Below are 20204 nucleotides of genomic sequence, written 5' to 3' on the forward strand. Positions count from 1 at the left end.
GCAGAGGAAAGTTCACGGCAAAGGCTTGGGAACACTAAAAGAGTTTCATATGTTTTGCTCCTCTTATACAAAAATAAAATAAGATTACAAGTTCCCCACGTTCATATCCAAATCCATCTCACAGGCAGGGAGACTGAAGAAAATCCCCAACAACAATACCATTTAGAACAGAGCTTACAAGATTAATAGCATTAATTCCTACAGCTTTCCAAATACAAAAGCCTGATTCTGGTTTCACTTGCACAAGTTCTATACCAGTGGAACTCTGCTGATTTCAACAGAATCATTCCTGATTTACACCAATGAAAGTGAGACCAGAATCAGACCCAATATTTGCAACCAAAAGATTCAGAGATGCACTGTGTGGTAGCACATAATTTTGCTGCAGACCGTTTATTGTAATATACATCACACAAGTCACTGCAAGAACTTGTCATGCCTTGTTTTGCCAGCAATATTGCATCACTGACATTTTATCAGGCTACTTTTCATCACAACCAAATGTCAACCTGAAAATTTTCTACTATGAAATGTCAATGGCACCATGTTATCTCACCAGGACCTCACTGCAGCAAAAGTCTACACTGTGATAATAAATTGACAAGATATCTAATCTATGCATCTTATAATATATAGGCCTGATCCTGAAACATAATAAGACTCATAGACTTTAAGGTCAGAAGGGACCATTATGATCATCTGGTCTGACCCCCTGCATGCTGCAGGCCACAAAACGGTCCCTACCCTTCCCTTGACTCTGCTGATGAAGTCCCCAAATCCTGTGTTTTAGTGACTTCAATTGGCAGAGAACCCTCCTGCTAGCGATCCCTGCCCCATGCTGCGGAGGAAGGCGAAAAACCTCCAGGGCCTCAGCCAATCTACCCTGGAGGAAAATTCCTTCCCGACCCCAAATATGGCGATCAGTAATACCCCGAGCATGTAGGCAAGAATCTCCAGCCTGACCCTTGCTCGGCATTATACTATTTACCTGCCATTGCTCGGTATTCCTCAGCTACTATGTTTTACCATTAAACCATTCCCTCCATAAACTTATCTAACTTAATCTTAAAACCGGACAGGTCCCTCGCCCTAGTCTGTCACAATGAGAAATAGAGAGACAAGGTGGGTGAGGTAATATCTTTTTACTGGACCAACTTCTGTTGGTGAGAGAAACAAAACAAAAGTTGGTCCAATAAAAGATATTACCTCACCCAGTTTGTCTCTCTAATATCCTGGGAGTGACATGGCTGCAACAATACTGCATACAACAATGAGAAATAGAAATACAGAATGGGAGTCAAGCAGTGCTCTTTTTCATATTCTCCATTGCTATGTCCAGGCCTGATTGAGAAGTGGTGTTGGAATGACAGGGAGAGAAAGCATCTTGCATAAATTTGCAGTGATTCCTTTGGCAGTCTGAAAAATAGAGTTGCAGATATCAACAGCTCTCAGGGTCAGCCCCTAAATTAGATAACATATGTGTAAGACATAGTGATGTGGCAAAAGGCAGGAGTTTGCAGGGAGCAAAAACACTGGTGGAGAAAAACATGGTTGCAGGAGAGCACTTTTTACTTTCTTCCTGTTTCATTATCAATGAGTTGTTAGCCACAAGTAGTCTTGTTTCAGGCAGGTATGGTACTTAGGTTCATTACATTGTTGCCGAAGAGGCAGTAGGCAGTATTGAAGTTGAGATCATTGACAGAAAGCCAATCAGGGGAAGTGCACTGTTACTTCTATAAGAATGTTGGATCTCTCTGGACCACTGGCCTGGGATTAATTTAATTATTGTTCCTCTATATTTCTAGTGGGTGTTCTAATACTCATAAAATATAGTTCACATTTAATGAAATATTTCTGTATAAAAACAGACAGGTGTAACTTAGAGCAGCCTTGAACAGATCCTGGCTTAACCCCTAGGTTCCTCCATACTGGCCTTTGGTGTGCCCTGGCATTGGAGGGTAAAAGGGCAGCATAAAGGTGTTACATGACTACATTTGCCATTACACTCTCATCCCTCTGGGTTCTGTGCTGAGCAGAGTTTAGCCAAATCAGAGGACAGGGCCCTCCTACGCAGCAAGAGGGAATGGCTGGCATGGAGTTCTTATTTTGTCTCCTGGATGAATCCCTCCAAATGTAACACCTCCCTTCCTCAGGATAGGAGTAGGTTCTCCACAGCACTGCTGAGCTGTATTGTCTCCAGCTGTGGTTCTGCACTGCAGAAGCATCTGAACTCGAATTTGGCCCTTGGTGATGGAGTGGAGGATTTCTACTATATTTTAAGTACTTAATGTCCAAAGCAGTCTCTTCATTAGATTACATCACTTCTAAGGAAAGTACGATTTGGGGCCTAAGCAGGCTCACAATGTCTCTTTAGAAAAAAAAGAAAGGGCTAGGAAAAGCAATGGCAGTTGTTAAAAAGGAAAGATTTTATTGCAATAAAATTCTCACCTCCATATTACATTCTGATAGCAAAACTTTGCAACTTACTGCAATAAAGACAACACTATAAGAAGATAAATGCTTCCCTGTTCATGTCTAAATCACTACAGCAGCCAGCTAAGGTTAGAAGACTATATGCCTGCAACAACAGAGGTGTTTGAACAGTGTCCAACCATCCTCTAGTATAGCTGGAGAGGGTGGTTGTTTGCCAAGCTTGTCTCTGGTGATTAATACAAAATATGATTTTTCAAACCATAGTACTTAAGGTAAAATCAGACATCTCGGTCCCTAAAGAATAATTAAATGGTCCAGTTACTCTGATTGCAATAAATAGGAAAGAAGGCAGTTTACACTGGCTTGATGACTGTGATGTCATTCTTTTTGCTTGATTGCTTAACTTTAAAGTTATTGGACTAAATCCTTAGGTGCATAAGAAGTCAGAACACCTGGTTGGGGTGGTGCAAATGGAGAAAAAAAGGTGTTTTACTGCCTTTCCAGTCTCCCCTATCCTGGGAGCAGCTAGGCACTAGTTTGGCTGGTTATATAAAATGCTCCCTTTGTTGTTTCTATCTTTGCATCAGCTCTTAACAGAGTCTGAATAGAGCAGCTGTAGTCCTAGTATTCTGATGACAAGGATATTTGCTACACTCCAATAAACAAATGCCAGCATAAGAAAACAGAGGGGAATCAAACATAGAACAGACATCTTCAGTCATTTAGATTTAGAAATTAGAGGGAATATCCCTATTTTGATTTATAATAGTCTGGAAAGCACATTTCTTACTTCATATTATAGGATATTGTTAGATCACAGTAGTGTCCCAATTACTGAATAACTAGATAGGTCTTATTGAAGAGTATTCTGTCTTTTCAGGCACTCGTTCTACAGGGAAGTTCAGAGTACTGATTTCTTTTGGAAGATACAAACACCATGTAGTTGTTCCAGAGGGATTATATGATGGCATTATTAAGGAATTCACAGGATCTGATGTACAGTAATAGAAATATAGGATAGAAGGGATCTTGAGAGGTCATCAAGTCCAGACCCCTAAGATGAGGCAGAACCAAATAAACTAGAGCATCCCTGACAGGTATTTGTCCAACCTGTTCTTAATAAACCTCCAATGATGGGGATTTCACAACATCTCTTGAAAGCTCATTCCAGGGCTTACCTGCCCTTATAGTTAGAAAGTTTTTCCTAATATCTGACTGAAATTTCCCTTGCTGAGTTTATGCCTACTTTCAGTGGACATGGAGAACAATTGCTCACCGTCCTCTTGATAACAGCCCTTAACATATTTGAAGCCTGTTATTAGGTCCCCCCAGTCTTCTTTTCCCAAGACTAGATATCCCCAGTTTCTTTTAACCTTTCCTCATAGGTCAGATTTTTTAAACTTTTTTTTTATAATTTTTGTTTCTCTCCTCTGGACTTTCTCCAATTTATCCATGTCCTTCCTAAAGTGCAGCACCCAGGCTCATAGATGTTATCAAATTCCTGAAAGAGGACTTAAAGGTGGAAGTGGTTCTGATGGAATACTCTATCTTACATAATTATCTGACCCCATCACCACACTATCTGAGCACCTCACGGTCTTGCATGTATTTATCTTCACGATATCCCCTGTGAGGCAGGGCAGGGCCATCGTCCCCATTCAGCAGGTAGGGGGCACAGAGAGACCAAGTGATTGTCACACAGCGCTTCTATGACAGAGCATATAAATTGAAATGCAAGAGCTCTTTCAGCTAGTTCCTTACAGCAGAAAATCTTGGCAAGAGGTTTGAGAGTGTCTGTTATAAAATTTGGAGTACATTTTGGACTTGCTGAAATGTGGTTAAAAGCATTGACACATACAGGCATGTGCTGCACTTTCCCATGCTCTCTGTCAATACAGTCCAACCCTGGTCCACAGTACAACACTGCTGCTGTGTAAGTCTTTTAACTCTCCTGAGATGGGAATGTCAACTGCTGAATTTTGCTAAGCTATGTGCAGGTTACATAATGTAGAAAATGTCCAGTGGAGACCAAGATTGCTGAGGCTACCAAACGTATTTAACTTGTGAACGCCGTTGAATTTCTGATAAACCTAGATGAGCAGGAGTGAAATACACACTACTGATATTTAACACGAAACATGATGGAGATTACTGACATAAATGTAGCAGATCTAAACAAATACCCTTTCTCATTTATTTATTTTTTTCATTTTCACAGACTTTTCCTCGATTCTTTAATTCTGACATAATGAAGAGGAGATAAATTTAATGAAATCTCAACTGATTCTAGAGACACAACCCTAATGAAAGCTAAATGAGTTTCTAATATTAAGTGCATGTCTACACTGCACACTCCTTACAGCAGTGTGTAGAGTACATACATTGCATGCCCCCTAGCATGGGTATAAAGAGAAGTGGAGATGGTGAGACGTGGCTTAGGTGAGTGGAGTACAGAGATGCCAGAAACTTAGCATATGTACCCTACGTGGTTCTCCACGTGCCCAAGCAATGCCTCCCCCATCTACACTGCTGCTTTTAGCAGCATAATGTCCTGCTGCTTCCCTGATGCCTGACCCTTTTCCCGCTACAGGGAAAAGCTTCAGCAGCGGGGAAGGACTCTGGCAGTGGGGGCGACAGTGGGGAAAGGCTCCGGCAGCTCGGAGCCTTTCCTCACTGTCTCCCCACTGATAGAGCCTTTCACTGACGCGTAGCTACAAACCACAGTGTGGACTCAGCCTGCTTGTCACTGTGGTATGCGGCTACTTATGTAGTGCCTGTACCTTACACGCCACCGCCAGTGTAGACAAGGCCTAACACATATGTATTGAACAGCAAGATGGGGCCAAAACAATTATATATGTGTGAAGGGATCTGCAGTTTTCTTAACAAAAAGCAGTTACACGTCTTGAAAAGTATCAGAGGGGTAGCCGTGTTAGTATGGATCTATAAAAAGCAACAAAGAGTCCTGTGGCACCTTAAAGACTAACTATTGGAGCATAAGCTTTCATGGGTGAATACCCACTTAAAAGTCACACATTTATCTACACAAAAATATTAACGGGGAAACAGAGACATGGATTTTGATGAATCAAGGGAAGCATAGACCATAGTGTCATTTCTGTAAGATCTGATTCCTCAACAGTCTCTAAGAAAGAGAATATATTGGCCTCACTGATATTCTGTCTATATACCTATACGGCCCCTGTCACTTGAGTATCCAAGCACCCTGGAAGCAATAATGCATTTATCCTCAGAACACTCCCATGAAATAGGCAAGTTCTATTATCCCCATTTTACAGATGAGGAAATGAAGCACAGAGAAATTAAGACCCTGATTTTCAGAAGTGCTGAGTACCCACAACTCCGACTGGAGACAATGGTAGCTGCAGGTGCTGAGCACTTCTGAAAATTAGCCTTTAAGTGATCTGCACACACCAGAAGTCTGTGATAGAGCCAGGAATTGGAGCCCAATCTTCTAAATCCAAGTCCAATACCATAACCACATCACAACCCTCCTTTTCATCACTACATTACAGGGCTTATTTCTTCTGTGCTAATGCAGTCTTCATATGAGTACAGAGCAAATAAATGCCCCTGTGTCCAGAATAATATAAATAAATAAATAACATTTTTTACATCTAGACTTTTCATGTAAGGATCTCAAAGCACTTCAGAAACGACAGGGGTACAGAGAGATAATACTGCTGTTATTAGAGAGACACAACACAGTTAAGGCCAAAATTTTCAGAAATAATCACTGAATTTGAGGACCTCCGTTTCTGGGTGCTGAGACATCATGGATTTGCTTTGCAGCACCCAGCGCTCCCATTGAAGTTAATGGGAGTTGCAGGTGCTTAGCATCTCAGAAAACCAAGCCCGAGGTGTCTCACAGTAGGCATCAAAAAACAGAGGCCTCTTTCAAAAATCTAACTGAATATGACTTGCCCAAAGTCACACAGCAAATCTGTGCCAGAGCCAGGAACAGAACCAGCCTCTAAGCTATTGCAAACCACAGTGAGCCACTTCTTACTAAAATGAAAAGCAAACAGTGCTTATGAACTATTCACATTAAGTTAAAAATAATATAACGCAAAAGCAGACGAGTATTCTTGAGATCTTTCTGTGATTTTCTTGATAATGGACTCATTAAACCAAGCATTTCTGTAAAAGAAAAAAGAATTGCTTTGCCTTTTGCAACAATAATGTAAAAAGAATGTGTGTCATTTCTAAGAAACTTCGGAAGTATAGGGGAAATGTCTGTCTTTGGTTTATGCTAATACAATCCGAGCAATCAGCATTTAGGAAGACATAATTACCTCTGAGCAATTAGTCAATTTTTCTTATTGGAAAACAAGACAATTTTACAGTTAGTCTTACATGGTCATGGTTGAGGGTAAGATTGTGTTTTACAACGTGTCCTATGTAAGCGTGGCACATAGCTGCACCACTTCTGCAGTACCTCAGGAAGGTACAATTCTGCTCCGTTCTGCCGCTGGTCCACACTAGCAGGAGATTGTTACCCCCTGTTCCATTCACCTGTTCTCCAGCGATCTGCACTCACTGAACGTGAAATCCTGGCTCTATTGATGTCAATGGGAGTATTGACTTCAATGAGGCCAACATTTCAGGATAGGTATAAAGACCTGGCTTACCCCTCCATGCCTTCAGTGGAGATGTAGGAAAGGTGTGTGTGTGTGTGTGTGTGTGTGTGTGTGTGTGTGTGTGTGTGTGTGTATTTCTGGGGTACAAGAGATGTCTTACTTCCTCTAGTTCCCACAATTTGATGTGGACACAATTTGACTTTCAGGCAGCATCTTCCTAGGCCCTGAGCCTACAAAGACTTAAGTACATACCTAACTCTACACATGTGAGTAATCACTAATATTTCATTCACTAATAATCACAGATATTTCATTCTCCTTGGATAAATTCCTTAGATAAACCATCAACTCTGCTTTACTCCCTATGAACTGACTTCAAGACATTTGAATTTTAAAAACTCAGGGGTCGGCTTTTCACCATATAAAGTGAATTGCAGTTGTTTTCACATTATTTCACCCAAATTTTAATCCAATTTAAATACCAAACCACACCAAACAAATAAAACAGACGTTGGTATATACAGCTGGTTTTCACTCTGCTTTCCTGGGCGCAGGCTTACAGCATTAATAAACAGTAAACGCCATCATTTTTACGAGTGATCTATGACTTAATTTCTGAACACAATGAGGGCAGACCAATTAAAATTTAAAGTGAAGATTCTGAATGAATGTCTAGCAAGAACTATGTTCAGTGTGAGCAAAGGGGATATTTTATCATTCTTCTGCAGTGGAAGCATAGTAAAAAGCCACCAACTTCTTTCAGTTAAACAGAGAGAAAAAGAATGAAGTTCACAGTTAATTGTTTGCAGCAGACAGGAATTTTCTTACCTGAAACACTCTGTCGGTTTGAATCAGAGTCCCCATTGCTTGTGTTAGAGTTGTTGGGGGAGTTATTGTCCACCCCACCCAGCAGAGGGCGCAAGTGGCTCACAGAGACCTGCTCAATGAATGATGTCCCATACTTGCGAAAATACCACCACTCAAATATCTAGAACAGAAGCAGAAGATATCACGTTACCAGTGCATATATTTTGTCTCTCCATGTTCTCCATGGAGTCTAATTCGTATGATTTTTATTAATGCTCTCACATCTATTTAGATTTTACTTTACATTTCTTAGCATTTATTTATCCATTCTTAACATTTCTTATTTATCACTCAGCATTTCTCAGAGGCCATAAAAGGAAAGAGATGAAAATAAGCAGACTCTGGCTTTCCTGATATCTAATCAATACCTCCCTCCCCACACATATTTACAGAACCACTATTGAATCCCCTGCCAATGCAGGATTGGTCCTTGTATTATAATCTCCAGTGGTTTCCATTGGGAGATTATCTCACTGACTAATAGATTTCATTGTCAGGACAATTGTATATTTATATGTGTATATATATATATACACACACACACACACCCCTGATATTTTAATAATGAAAATAAAAATTATATTCTGCCGGGAGTGGTGTGTGTGTTGCTGGAAACAATAAAATCAGCTCTGAAAATGAAGACTTTCAGATAAATGTAAAAATTCTTTCTGATTGAAAAAATTATAAACACACACATTAGTAATGAGAGAATCTCAGAGGGTTTTGAGGTAATATTTGAATTAAGCAGCCAAACTTCTGTCTAGTAACAGGGCTGAAAATGATTCAGGTAAAGGGTTCTTGAAAAATTCAGTACTTCCTTGTACTGATTAGGTTGGAAACTGTGCATGAATGGCCTTTTTTCTTTCTTTTATTGTAGTGTTTCCATATTTCTGAGTATAGTCCTTCTCAATACCTGAAACCGCTTACAAAACCCTGTACAAAATACCAGCCCATTATTAATCCTTATTTTTCCCCTATAGTTAGCAAGTGGATTTATTGAAAAACTGCAGGGCTAAGTTCACATATGTAACTCAAGACAATCTGCAGGTTCTGTTCACAGGGGGCTGGCACTAAACCAATCTCTGCAGGGCCACTTGGAGGTTCAGGTTCTACATGGTGGTTCAGATTCACTCAATACCTTCCCTCCCAAGCCTTTCCCTGCTACCAACTACAGTCCCCTCAACTCAGACCCCACATTATTTCCTACAGATAACCCTTCAGGTCATCATGGTAGTGAGTTGCTCCTGCTCCATCCCATCTGTCAGATAAGTAATTCTTCTTCCCCAATCCTCATGTGTCCTCATGGGGAAATGAACAACCACTCCTTTGGTGCAGCAGGAGAATGCCCCCACTCCAGATGACTCTACTGAGCTCTCTCTTGTGCGTGTGTGTGTATGGCATCTACAGAACAACATTCTACAGATGCAGTTGTAGGTCCCTAAGCCATTTCAAGGCCTCCTCTGTGACATTGTGGATATCATCCAATTTACCTTTGAATCCATATTTAGGATACTGCGTTATGATGTGTTTGATGGTCTGGATGTTCTCACCACCATCGCACAAAGGGGAGTCTGATTTTCCACTTGTGCATCAAGTAGTCGCCTCTTCCATGGTTTGTTCAATGTGGACCAAAGTCTATGTGACAGGTCAAAACAGGGAGGGCGGTTTGTTGGTTCAGTAATAAGGTGCTTGTCTGGAATGACAGATGAGGTCCAGACACTTTGCCATTTCCTGGCCAGATCCAGAGACATGAAGTGGTCACGTATGGTCCACAATGATTTTGGCAATTTCTGGCATTATTGGAGTATATTATCCATAATCTGCCGAATGGGAAGTTCTGGATAGTCTTCAATGCATTTAAGTTCTCATGCTGTGGCTATATTTCGATGGAGCTCTGATGTTTGCTAACACAGAAAGCCATGGTAGAGGTGTTGATTTTAAAGTTTCCATGATGATTCATATGGTCTGATTCAGCTGGATAGCCACAAGTTGGGTATGGCAGCTTCTTGTATATGTGGTGCACAGTACTCTGAAACTGAATACACCAGGGCAAAGGCTGATGTTTGTAGGACCAGGGCAGCTTGTTCCCGCTGACTCTTGAGTAATGTTGATGCAAGTCTTTACTTTAGAGGCTACTTTCTCGAGGTGGCCATGAAAGGTCAGTGTGCAGTCAAGAACGACACCAAGATATGTTGGCTTTGTGCCATAATGCACAGTTTCACCAGAAAACTCAACTGTTAGAGTGTTTTGTGCAATTCTACTGTCAAGGTAGAAAATAGAGACAACCAATTTGCTCAGATTTGGTCTTAGCCACCACTTTTGGAAGCACTCCACGATCTTAAGGTCAGATGTAACGGCTCTTTAAAGCTTCAGGCCTGAGTTGCAAGTGCCAAATCATCAACATACGCAAACTTCTGCATGATTGTTTCAAGGATATCACTTGTGTACACCTTGGAGGAAGTACAGAGCCTTTTTTAGCCCATTATACAAAGTGAGCAGCTTGTTGGTTTAGCCTGCAAGGTATACATGCATCCTTCAGCCACTAAGCATGGTGTACAGCAACCTGAGATTCTGTACATGGGGAATCACTTTGGCCAGTTTCAGTAGCAGACCATCCCTTCCAGACTCTGTCATATGCCTCTGACAGATCAATGAAAGCAGTACTGGTCTTTAGTTTTCATTGGAAATCAGTCTCGATGTTTGTAGTGTGGGCCAGAACTGGTTGCAGCATAATGTGTGTGGCTGAAAATCAGCTTGCTCCTTGGGTAGGCTGGCATCCACAGTGAGCCTGAATCGGTTCAGCACCATACGCTGCATGACCTTGCAGGTGGTGCTCAAAAGGAAGATTGGCCTATAACTAGAAGAGTGATCTTCAGGTTCTCCAGGCTTTATGAGTGCAATGACCTTGACTTCTCTCCATATGGGGGGATTTCACCGGTCTCCAGAATGCTGCATCCTCCATTTCCATGCGAGTGGGCCAAGGTTATATAGGAACTCAGGAGAGATACCATCTTTTCCTGCTGCTTTTCCCAATTTTGTGGCTGCAATGACTGCGTCAATGTCCATTGGGACAACGGAGCGCATTTGGACATCACCTGCTAAGGCTGATGCTGGACTTATTTGAGATACTGTTTGTCCACTGGTTGTTTTATGTCCACAAAAGTTTAGCAGCGATGGCGTTGGCTTTCACCTGCAGCCTAGTGGCCTGTGTGGGATTTACAGCCCCCAGGTGTCTCAAGCAGATTTCAGCTGCGTCTGCTTGAGTGTGTGAAGTTTAGACTTTCTACACATTGAAGCCAGCATTTCTGTCTTGCTGCATCCAGTGATTCCAATTTCTGGGTCTCCACACTCATCAGATTTGTGGAGGAGCTCTTGCTGGACTGCTGGACTGCAGAGAGCCAAGGAGTGTTCAATGACCTGTGTTCCCGGGAGATCTTCTTCTTTACACCAGAAATGAGGCGCACAATAAAACAGTCAAAGTCTTTGACATTGGGAAAACGTTGGCGATTGTACTGTCCACAGTCATACTGAAAGTGGCCCAGTCTGCTTTTATGAAGTTCCAGCACGGTGCTGGTTTTGAGTGGAGAACTGGGATTTGGGGTCAGTACTGGTCTGTTCTGGTTGTTCGGGAAGTCATCGAGGATGATCTGCAATGTGCCTGTATCATCTTTAGAGATGAACATCAGATCAGGGCAGTATCCTCTGCACCACCTTGCAGAGTGGAAAGTGACGCATGGTTTCATATCAAAAAGGAGAAGCATATCATTTGCCAGCACCCAGTGTATCAGTTCTTCACCTGCAATATTGTTTGCTGCATAGGTCCATTATGTGTGGTGACTATTACAGTTGTTCACAAATACAGCAGGGTCCTGTGCATTTTGCAGAGTTGGTTGAGGCCACTATGCACCAGATGGTTTATATACACCTCTACCCCAATATAATGCTGTCCTTGGGAACCAAAAAAATCTTACCGCGTTATAGGTGAAACCGCGTTATATCGAACTTGCTTTGATCCGTCAGAGTGCGCAGCCCCGCCTCCCTGGAGCGCTGCTTTACCGCGTTACATCCGAATTTGTGTTATATCGGGTCGCGTTATATCGGGGTAGAGGTGTACATGAATGATGATTAGCTTGCCGATGCGCAAGGATATTGTAGCTGTTTCTTTGTGTGCTGTAGGAGGTAGAGCCACATATTCATTGATCTCCTGTTTTATGTAAATTGTCACCCCATATTTTGTACGATAATTGCTGGCTATGAATTGATAGCCATTGATTTTGTAGCAATGGGCTTTTTCTTTGTTTGCAGCATGTGTCTCCTGGAGGGTGAGGACATTGATGTTGGTTGTCTTCAGCATTTTCTCCAGGTAGTCACACTTGGACAGTGAGAGGCCTTCAACATTCAACTGGCAGATCTTTATCCTACGTCCAATCTACCTTTTAAATTGGCCCTGAAAAGGTAGGCTTATTTTGTTGCTCTTTGGACCAGGAGGTTGACAGTCGATGTTTGGTAACCAGTTTTATGACATTAGTCATGGTTTCCCACTTAACAGGGTAGACTGCGTGTAGATCGTCATCTTCCACCATCTTCTACTGAACTGAGCAATAGAGGTGTCCCATAATTCCTAGCCTAGTAGCTAGAAAACTTTGAGGATCCCACTACAATATGGAAAAGTTGGCACCATAGCGATGGGAGAATTTTTTCAGACTAATAGTTTATTCCCCGAAAAATGCAGATTTGGGTTGACCGAAACTATTCAGGGATTTGTATCAAGTTCATCATGTAGTTTCCACTCAACCAAAAAAAAAAAAAAAAAAAAACCTCCAAAGGTTTTGGCAATGTTGAAATGAAACATTTTGTTTGGAACTGAAAAGGAGGACTACAGTCACAAAATGGACAGAGAGATGGTGGTGGTACTGTCACTTCACTTATCAGTGTTAGCCCAATGGGTGGGGCACTCACCTAAGATGTAGGAAATCCAGATTTATTTCCTCCCTCTGCCTGATGTGGAGAAGGGATTTGAAGTTGGATCTTCTATACTGCAGAACAGTGTCCAAGCCACTGGGCTACGGGATATTCTGATGTGGGGTTTTCTCAATCTCCTCACTGGGGCTGTTCCACTTTGTATAAATAAGAAGAGTGATTTGAACTTCAGTCTTCCACATCCTAGGTGAGTGCCCTAACTCACAAAATCAATGGCTATAAACTCATAGCCAGCAATTAGCACCCAAAATACGGGCTGGCAATTTACATAAAACAGGAGCTCAACGAATATGTGGTTCTACATCCTACAGCGCGCAAAGCCAGAGAACTGAAAAATCCATTATTCACTGAGCTCTAGGTGGCACTTCCTAGGTGGGAGGACATTATTACATGGAGACTGCTGAAAGGAGTTACTTCACAGTGCTTTCTGACAACTCCAAGTCCCAGAAACTGCTCCCCTTGAAGAAATCAAAAGGGAAGAACAAGGGAGAAAAGGAACCTGTGGAGGAGAGGAGAGGAGACGAGGCTGTGCAAACACATAGAACCAGGTTCACAAGCATTTGTCAAGCTGGGCAGTTGGTTGCAGACAGTTAAGAACAAAAATGCATTCTGATTTTTGTGAATTCTGGATTCTAGGCAATTTTTTTACTTTCATAAATGACGTGGCAAGCCCAGAGACACCAGGCTAAGTGTAGAGGTGCCGGGGCTTAGTCCTGGACTCAAATTAAGTACTGTATACATTGCATAAACACCACCCTAGCCCCAATGACCCTAAATGCCTAAGCCCCTTGAAAATGAGACTAAAGTTCATAAGTCATGTATGTGTTTTTCAAAATGTTACTCCCTCATTTGTAGCAGCTAGTGGGTTTATTTTCAAAGGTGTCTAGTAACCCCAGTTCCTACTGAAATCAGTGAGAACATTAGGTGCACAGCACCTTTGAAAATGTGTAAGTCTGCTTCATTGAAACAGCAGAGCCTGGTGCCCCAGTACTTTGCTCAGGATGTATGGGAGTCTAGTCTGCAGCCTGAGACAGAATCAGAAAAACTAAATATCTTTTCAGAAATTTTCTCTCTTAAGTGATGTCTGCTACACTACAAATAGGAACCAAGCTGGGGACAGCTGGGTTGAAACCAAGTTCCCTGATATACCTGTATGTGTGGTGCAGTTAGGGGCTTTATTTAGGCCCTGATTTTATCCCGTGAATGACTTGTAAGGGACAGAAGCAAGGATGGAATTAATTTGTGCCACCTGAGTTGTTAATTTTAAATAATGTAATGTAGACAACTAATGGCGAGGTTGGTTGTAACAGAAATAAAGGAGTACTTTCCTGAGCTATGCAGACCAGAAAGAAGTGGTGAAATCCTGGCTCCACTGAAGTCACTGCCAAAACACACTTTGACTTCCGGCGGGCCAGAATTCCACCCAAGGAGTAAGAGGAAAAGAGAGAGGCAAAATGACAGGGGAAAGTACCATGTTACATAGGAGCAACCTGAGATTAGCATATAACACACTAGTCCCCAAAGCTGAACACCACCAGGAGTCATTGCTATATATTGGAAATGACACAAACATGAGATGAGTGAGGTGTCTTCTATACCATCACTTGCCACTCTTCTAAAATTCTGCAGTAGCTGTGATTTCTCCTTCTGTTTAGTAATTACAGCCAATTCACAGTGGGACGAAATCTGCCAAAGCAGACCATATGGTGGAAAATTCCAAAGAACATAAGCACAGCTAGCAGGACGAAAATCACAGTAATTTAGATATGATAAGAGAATATTTGTTTTAGAAAAGATTTTCATTTAATCTTCATTTGAAGATTTTCATTTTTAATACTAAGAATGGGTGTTCTGGAATTGCACCTATTGTGAAATATTCTATATTATGCTTGGTGATAGGTTTACCATATTGCTGGGCCTATTGTTAGAAATGCTAGATTAGTTAGAAAAGGTGAAGTTACCAAGCTAAATGGACCAGTGATCTCCTAGTACTACTTCACAACAACTTCCCACAGCTGTCTTGATTGACCACAGATCACTTTTACCACAGCTTTCCTCTGCTGAATTCCCTTCCCACCACCCAGTTCATTGATCACATGTCCCCTCATCCCAGTCAAAGCTTATCTATAATGTTGACTCCCTGGCTTTTACCTATTTACTTATCTCAGGTGCTCTCATACATGCACAGCTGCGGTACTTAATCACCAGACAATTAAAGGCAGTATTGAGGGAACACCTCTGCTCCCCATCTTTCTTATACCTCTCCTCCTCCCTCTTCTCTATTTCCTCCAACTTGCTCATTGTGGGCTGGTCATACAGAGAGATTCCGTCATTGGAGTGAGTCTCTCTCAAAGTAGATATAACATTTAGCTCACACAGTCTAATCTCCTCTTGCACGGTTTCCATGGGTGGGGTCCTGCCAATGGGAATGCTCTGCCCCCACGCCAGAGACTCTGATTCTGCTGTAACTAGTTACAGTGTCTCTTGGTGAGTCATGGATAAATAGGCTTCCCACCCACCACCTTTCTAGGCTTCCCACTCACCACCCTACATTGCTGCCTATGCTCCAGCACTACCTGACTTAGAGACCTGCATGCCTCTGGTTCTTTCTAATGCTGCCTTTTTTTCTCCTCCACAAATCATGGACCTGAATGCTTCTTGCTGCCTCTCATTCATCACTCCCCAACATTTCACACAAGTCAAGACATATAGACCCACTTCCTTCTTGCAATTCTCCCACTAGTGCCCATTCCTTTGAGTCACCCATTTTAGAAAAGTCACAGAAAATGTAACAGAAAAGGAGAACCCTTCTATAGTTTTTCAACCCTCCTATAGAACTGAATACAGCCTTGCTATAGAATTCTACAGGATGGCTAAGCAAACCTATATATAAGATCTCACCCTACTAAATTGCATTGATTGAGAAGCGATTTCTATAGAACTCTGTTGGTTTCCTTCCTATTAAGTTCCATCAGAGTTTTCCAAAGGGACAGCCAGTCCCTCCTGCTACTTCTTCTGACTGCCTTCACTCCCCTTTCCCCATCACCAAGCATAAAGCTATGCCAGTGGAGCCACTATATTTCTCCCGTCCTTCCTAGCCCTGCTGGTTAGTAGCGGTTAATATGTTTACCTTTCAAGGGAATTGAATTTAATACACAGACCTTCCCTTGAATGTATTCTTTTCAAAGGACCTGCACTAGCTAACACCTGGTCTGAATGTGACCGCTGAACCTCTCCAATCATATTCCAAAGTGATTTCTCTGAAGAGCTGTTCTGTGCTTTGGGGCTCAGCTCAAGCAGTTCTGAAGAATGCCCAAGGTGCAGTCATTAAGTAATTGTCTTCAGTTGCTTGTAAACACTGAAGCAAGGCAGCTCTCTGAACAGCTGGAGCACACCTGATGTTTTACTTGAGATCTGCTGGTTCCCCGTGTACCAGGCTGTGACAGACTGGGGAAGATTAAGGATGAGATGGTGGAAGTGCTGGGTACACATCTAGAATCACATTTCTTCTATAGATGGGCTCAAACTGTAAAATACAGCTCTGAATCCAAATTCATTTATGATTATAAGGCATTATATCAGCTCAGATAACAGTTTTTTGCATTGTTATTTTACTGCAGTGCCAAGCAACATGGGGTGAGGAGTGCATAGGGGTCATAATGTCTGTTTCAGGTTATTGCTGTAATGCAGAGCATTCCTGTAAGCACTCTACAAATGGAGAGACCACAACTGTGGTAATCAGCAAGTTAATACATGTGTGATTTATTTTTAAACAAAGGACTGGACAATGACTGAGCAGCAATAAAAATATAAGACAAACCTTGCTTGTTTAAGTAGCAAACTAGCTCCCAGCATCAAGTTTGAAAAACGGCATAATAATAACTCTGATACTGTACACCCTGAGGATTCAACACTTCTTCTCATTTTATTTCCGTGAATGTGGCCAATAAGGTTGAGTTCTTGTGAACAAATGCACTGGTTTGGTAACTTAGTCCTATGCTGGTGTTAAAGTCGACCCCAGCATATATGTTTGCATTTAAACCTATCGGACCCTGGTCTGGGTCTGACAGGTTTAAAAGAGCATGTATATTTTAAAAGGACATTATCAAGATATCCAATATATATTAGGGCTGTTGATTAATCGCAGTTAACTCACGTGATTAACTCAAAAACGTAATTGTGATTAAAAAACTTAATTGTGATTAATCGCAGTTTTAATTACACTGTTAAACAACAGAATACCAATTGAAATTTATTAAATATTATGGATGTTTCTTCTACATTTTCATATATATTGTATTCTGTGTTGTAATTGAAATCAAAGTATATATTATTTTTTACTATAAATATTTGCACTGTAAAATTATAAACAAAAAAAATAGCATTTTACAATTCACCTCATACAAGTACTGTAGTGAACTCTCATTGTCGTGAAATGTCGAATTACAAATGTCGAATTTTTTTTGTTACATAACTGCACTCAAAAACAAAACAATGTAAAACTTCAGAGCCTACAAGTCCACTCAGTTCTACTTCTTGTTCAGCCAATCGCTAAGACAAACAAGTTTGTTTACATTTACAGGAGATAATGCTGCCCTCTTCTTATTTACAATGTCATCAGAAAGTGAGAAGAGGTATTTGCATGGCACTTTTGTAACCAGCATTGCAAGGTATTTACATATCAGATATGCTAAACATTCATATGCCCCTTCATGCTTCGGCCACCATTCCAGAGGACATGCTTCCATGTTGGTGATGCTCGTTAAAAAAAAATGCGTTAAATTTGTGATTGAACTCCTTGGGGGAGAATTGTATGTCCCCTGCTCTGTTTTACTCACAGTCTGCCACATATTTCATGTTATAGCAGTCTCAGATGATGACTCAGCACATGTTGTTCATTTTAAGAACACTTTCACTGCAGATTTAACAAAATACCAAAAGGTACCAATGTGAGATTTCTAAGGATAGCTACAGCACTCGACCCAAGGTTTACGAATCTGAAGTGCCTTCCAAAATCTGAGAGGCACGAGGTGTGGGGCATGGCTCTCAGAAGTCTTAAAAGAGCAACACTCTGATGCAGAAACTACAGAACCCAAACCACCAAAAAAGAAAGCTGCTTTGGATTGTTATTGAGCAGAACCCGTCATCAGCATGGATGCGTGTCCCCTGGAATGGTGGTTGAAGAATGAAGGGACATATGAATCTTCAGCGCATCTGGCATGTAAATATCTTGCGATTCCAGCTACAACAGTGTCATGAGAATGCCTGTTCTCACTTTCAGGTACATTGTAAACAAGAAGCATGCAGCATTATCTCCTTCAAATACACCTTTACCCTGATATAATGCTGTCCTTGGGAGCCAAAAAATCTTACCCCGTTATAGGTGAAACCGCGTTATATCCAGGGCTGGTGCAAGGATATTTTGCATCCTAGGCGAAACTTCCATCTTGCGCCGCCCCGCCCCCGCCCCCCTAACATTGGTTCATTGAGGGGCAAATCCCAACGAGCCTTTATAGACCCCAGGGGCCAGCCGTGCCCAGGGCTGCTCTCCTCAGACCAGGTTCCCCCCTCCCCGCCCCCTGAACGCCCCTGGAGGGTGCACAGCCCCCCCGTGAGCCCTCTCCACCCCACCCTACCCCACCCCGGCGGCCCCTGCCCCGAGTCCACTCACTGGCTTTGCCGGGCTTGGGCCGCTGCAGCAGCTCAGCAGGGAGGAGCTACCTTCTGGGGGCTCCTGCAGCAGATGCATGGGGGCAGAGGCTCCCATGCGCCCACCCGGCTCCCCCCCCTCGCTGCGCTCGGGCTCTGCGGCTCCCAGGAGTGTGAGCCTGTGACGGAGCAGGGAGCAGGGCAGATTTGACCTGGGAATGTTGCAGGGGGGTTGCAGTGGGGATGTGGGACTTCCCTTGAAGGAAGCTACCTGAGCTGTAACCTGAGCCAGGAACGGGGGTGGGGAGAATTAACACCTTCTGCCCGGGAGACTGAACAAAGGAGAGGAGCAGCGGGAGGAGTTTGGAGTTTAGTTTCGGTTGGGGCTGGGTGGTGCAACGCAGGGAACCCCAAGCTGGGGTCTAAGCTCCCTGAACCTCCCCGAGGGACCTAATTGAGGGGGTCTGGTCGTACCTACACGCTCTGCTTGAGACTGTGTTCCTGTCCTTAAATAAACCTTCTGCTTTACTGGCTGGCTGAGAGTCGCAGTGAATCTCGGGAAGAGGGGTGCAGGGCCCTAACTCCCCCACAATCCGCAACAGAGCCGCCACTGCCGTTGCTGCCCCTCCTAGAGCAGGCTTAGGGCCCCGCGCCCCGGTGGTGGCTCACATGCCCGGGAGCCACAGAGCCCGAGCGTGGCGACGGGAGAGCTGGGGGGCCTCTGCCCGCATGCATCTGCTGCAGCCTGCAGGAGCCCCCCGGGGGGGCACCAGGCCACAGCCTGGACAGAGCTCCTGCCCCCCTGCGCTGCGCCGGCTCTTCCATGGCTGGGGCTCGCCGCCACCGCAAGCCGACGCTCTGGCTCTCTGGTATCTCAGGAAGGTGGCTCCTCCCTGGCGAGCCAGGGCACCGCTTTTTGGCGCCCCCAGGGCCATCTTTAGGATTTATGGGGCCCTATGTAGTATTATTAAACTGGTGTCCCTATGCCCAGCGGCAGCCTGAACTTGCAGCCTGGCTGGGGCAGCAGTGGAGGGACAAGGCAGAAAGAACAACAAGACGCCCAGCCCGCCTCACCGTGGCGGAGAGTCACAGTTCCCTGCAGAGACTCCTGTACCCTCTCCCTCATGCAGAATGGACATGCAGAAGGTACCTAATTAAAAGCACTAAACTTGGGAATAAAAAATGTCAGTCACAGGTTTTTTGATATGCTCTGAAGTTTGTCAGACATTTATTTGCAAAAACTTTGTAGTAAGGGCAAGTCAGCTGTCTTGCTGAATACAACATGAAATATTATGGAATACGTGATGCAGCTCGTCTCTGTTTTACATTTTCTTAATCAGTATTTCTAAGCTGATTTTATATTTTAAATGTACTCTTTAGCCTTCATAAAGTAATCATTCCAGATTACTACATATTTAACTCACTGAAATAGACATTATTTTAAATTAATCAGTCACAGAGGTTTAGTGTGTTTATAATAATGTTCATTGCTTTTAGAAAAAGGGAACACTAATTTAGTGTGTGTGATCTCCATAACAATACACGTTTATGAAATTTCACCAACTTTAAAAAAATATGTTTCCAAAGATTTTAGGCATAACAAAGGATTTTATATCTTACTAAGGTACTGATTTTGCTTAAAACTAGTTCATCAGATAGTCAGAAGTAAAGAAA

The 20204-nt window shown here is 42.7% G+C and overlaps 1 protein-coding gene across 7 annotated transcripts in view; it reads right to left on the bottom strand.

Moving 5' to 3' along the window:
* ST7 (suppression of tumorigenicity 7) overlaps nucleotides 1-20204 on the bottom strand; it is a 221206-nt gene that overhangs the window by 86675 nt on the left and 114327 nt on the right. For all 7 annotated transcript variants that reach the window (XM_034768843.1, XM_034768836.1, XM_034768849.1 and 4 more), the window contains one exon: nucleotides 7863-8022. In XM_034768843.1, coding sequence (XP_034624734.1) covers nucleotides 7863-8022 — 160 coding nt within the window. The remainder of the gene's footprint in view (nucleotides 1-7862; nucleotides 8023-20204) is intronic.

The sequence above is a fragment of the Trachemys scripta genome, chromosome 1, assembly GCF_013100865.1.
Source record: "Trachemys scripta elegans isolate TJP31775 chromosome 1, CAS_Tse_1.0, whole genome shotgun sequence".
In the NCBI taxonomy this organism is placed as follows: domain Eukaryota; kingdom Metazoa; phylum Chordata; order Testudines; family Emydidae; genus Trachemys; species Trachemys scripta.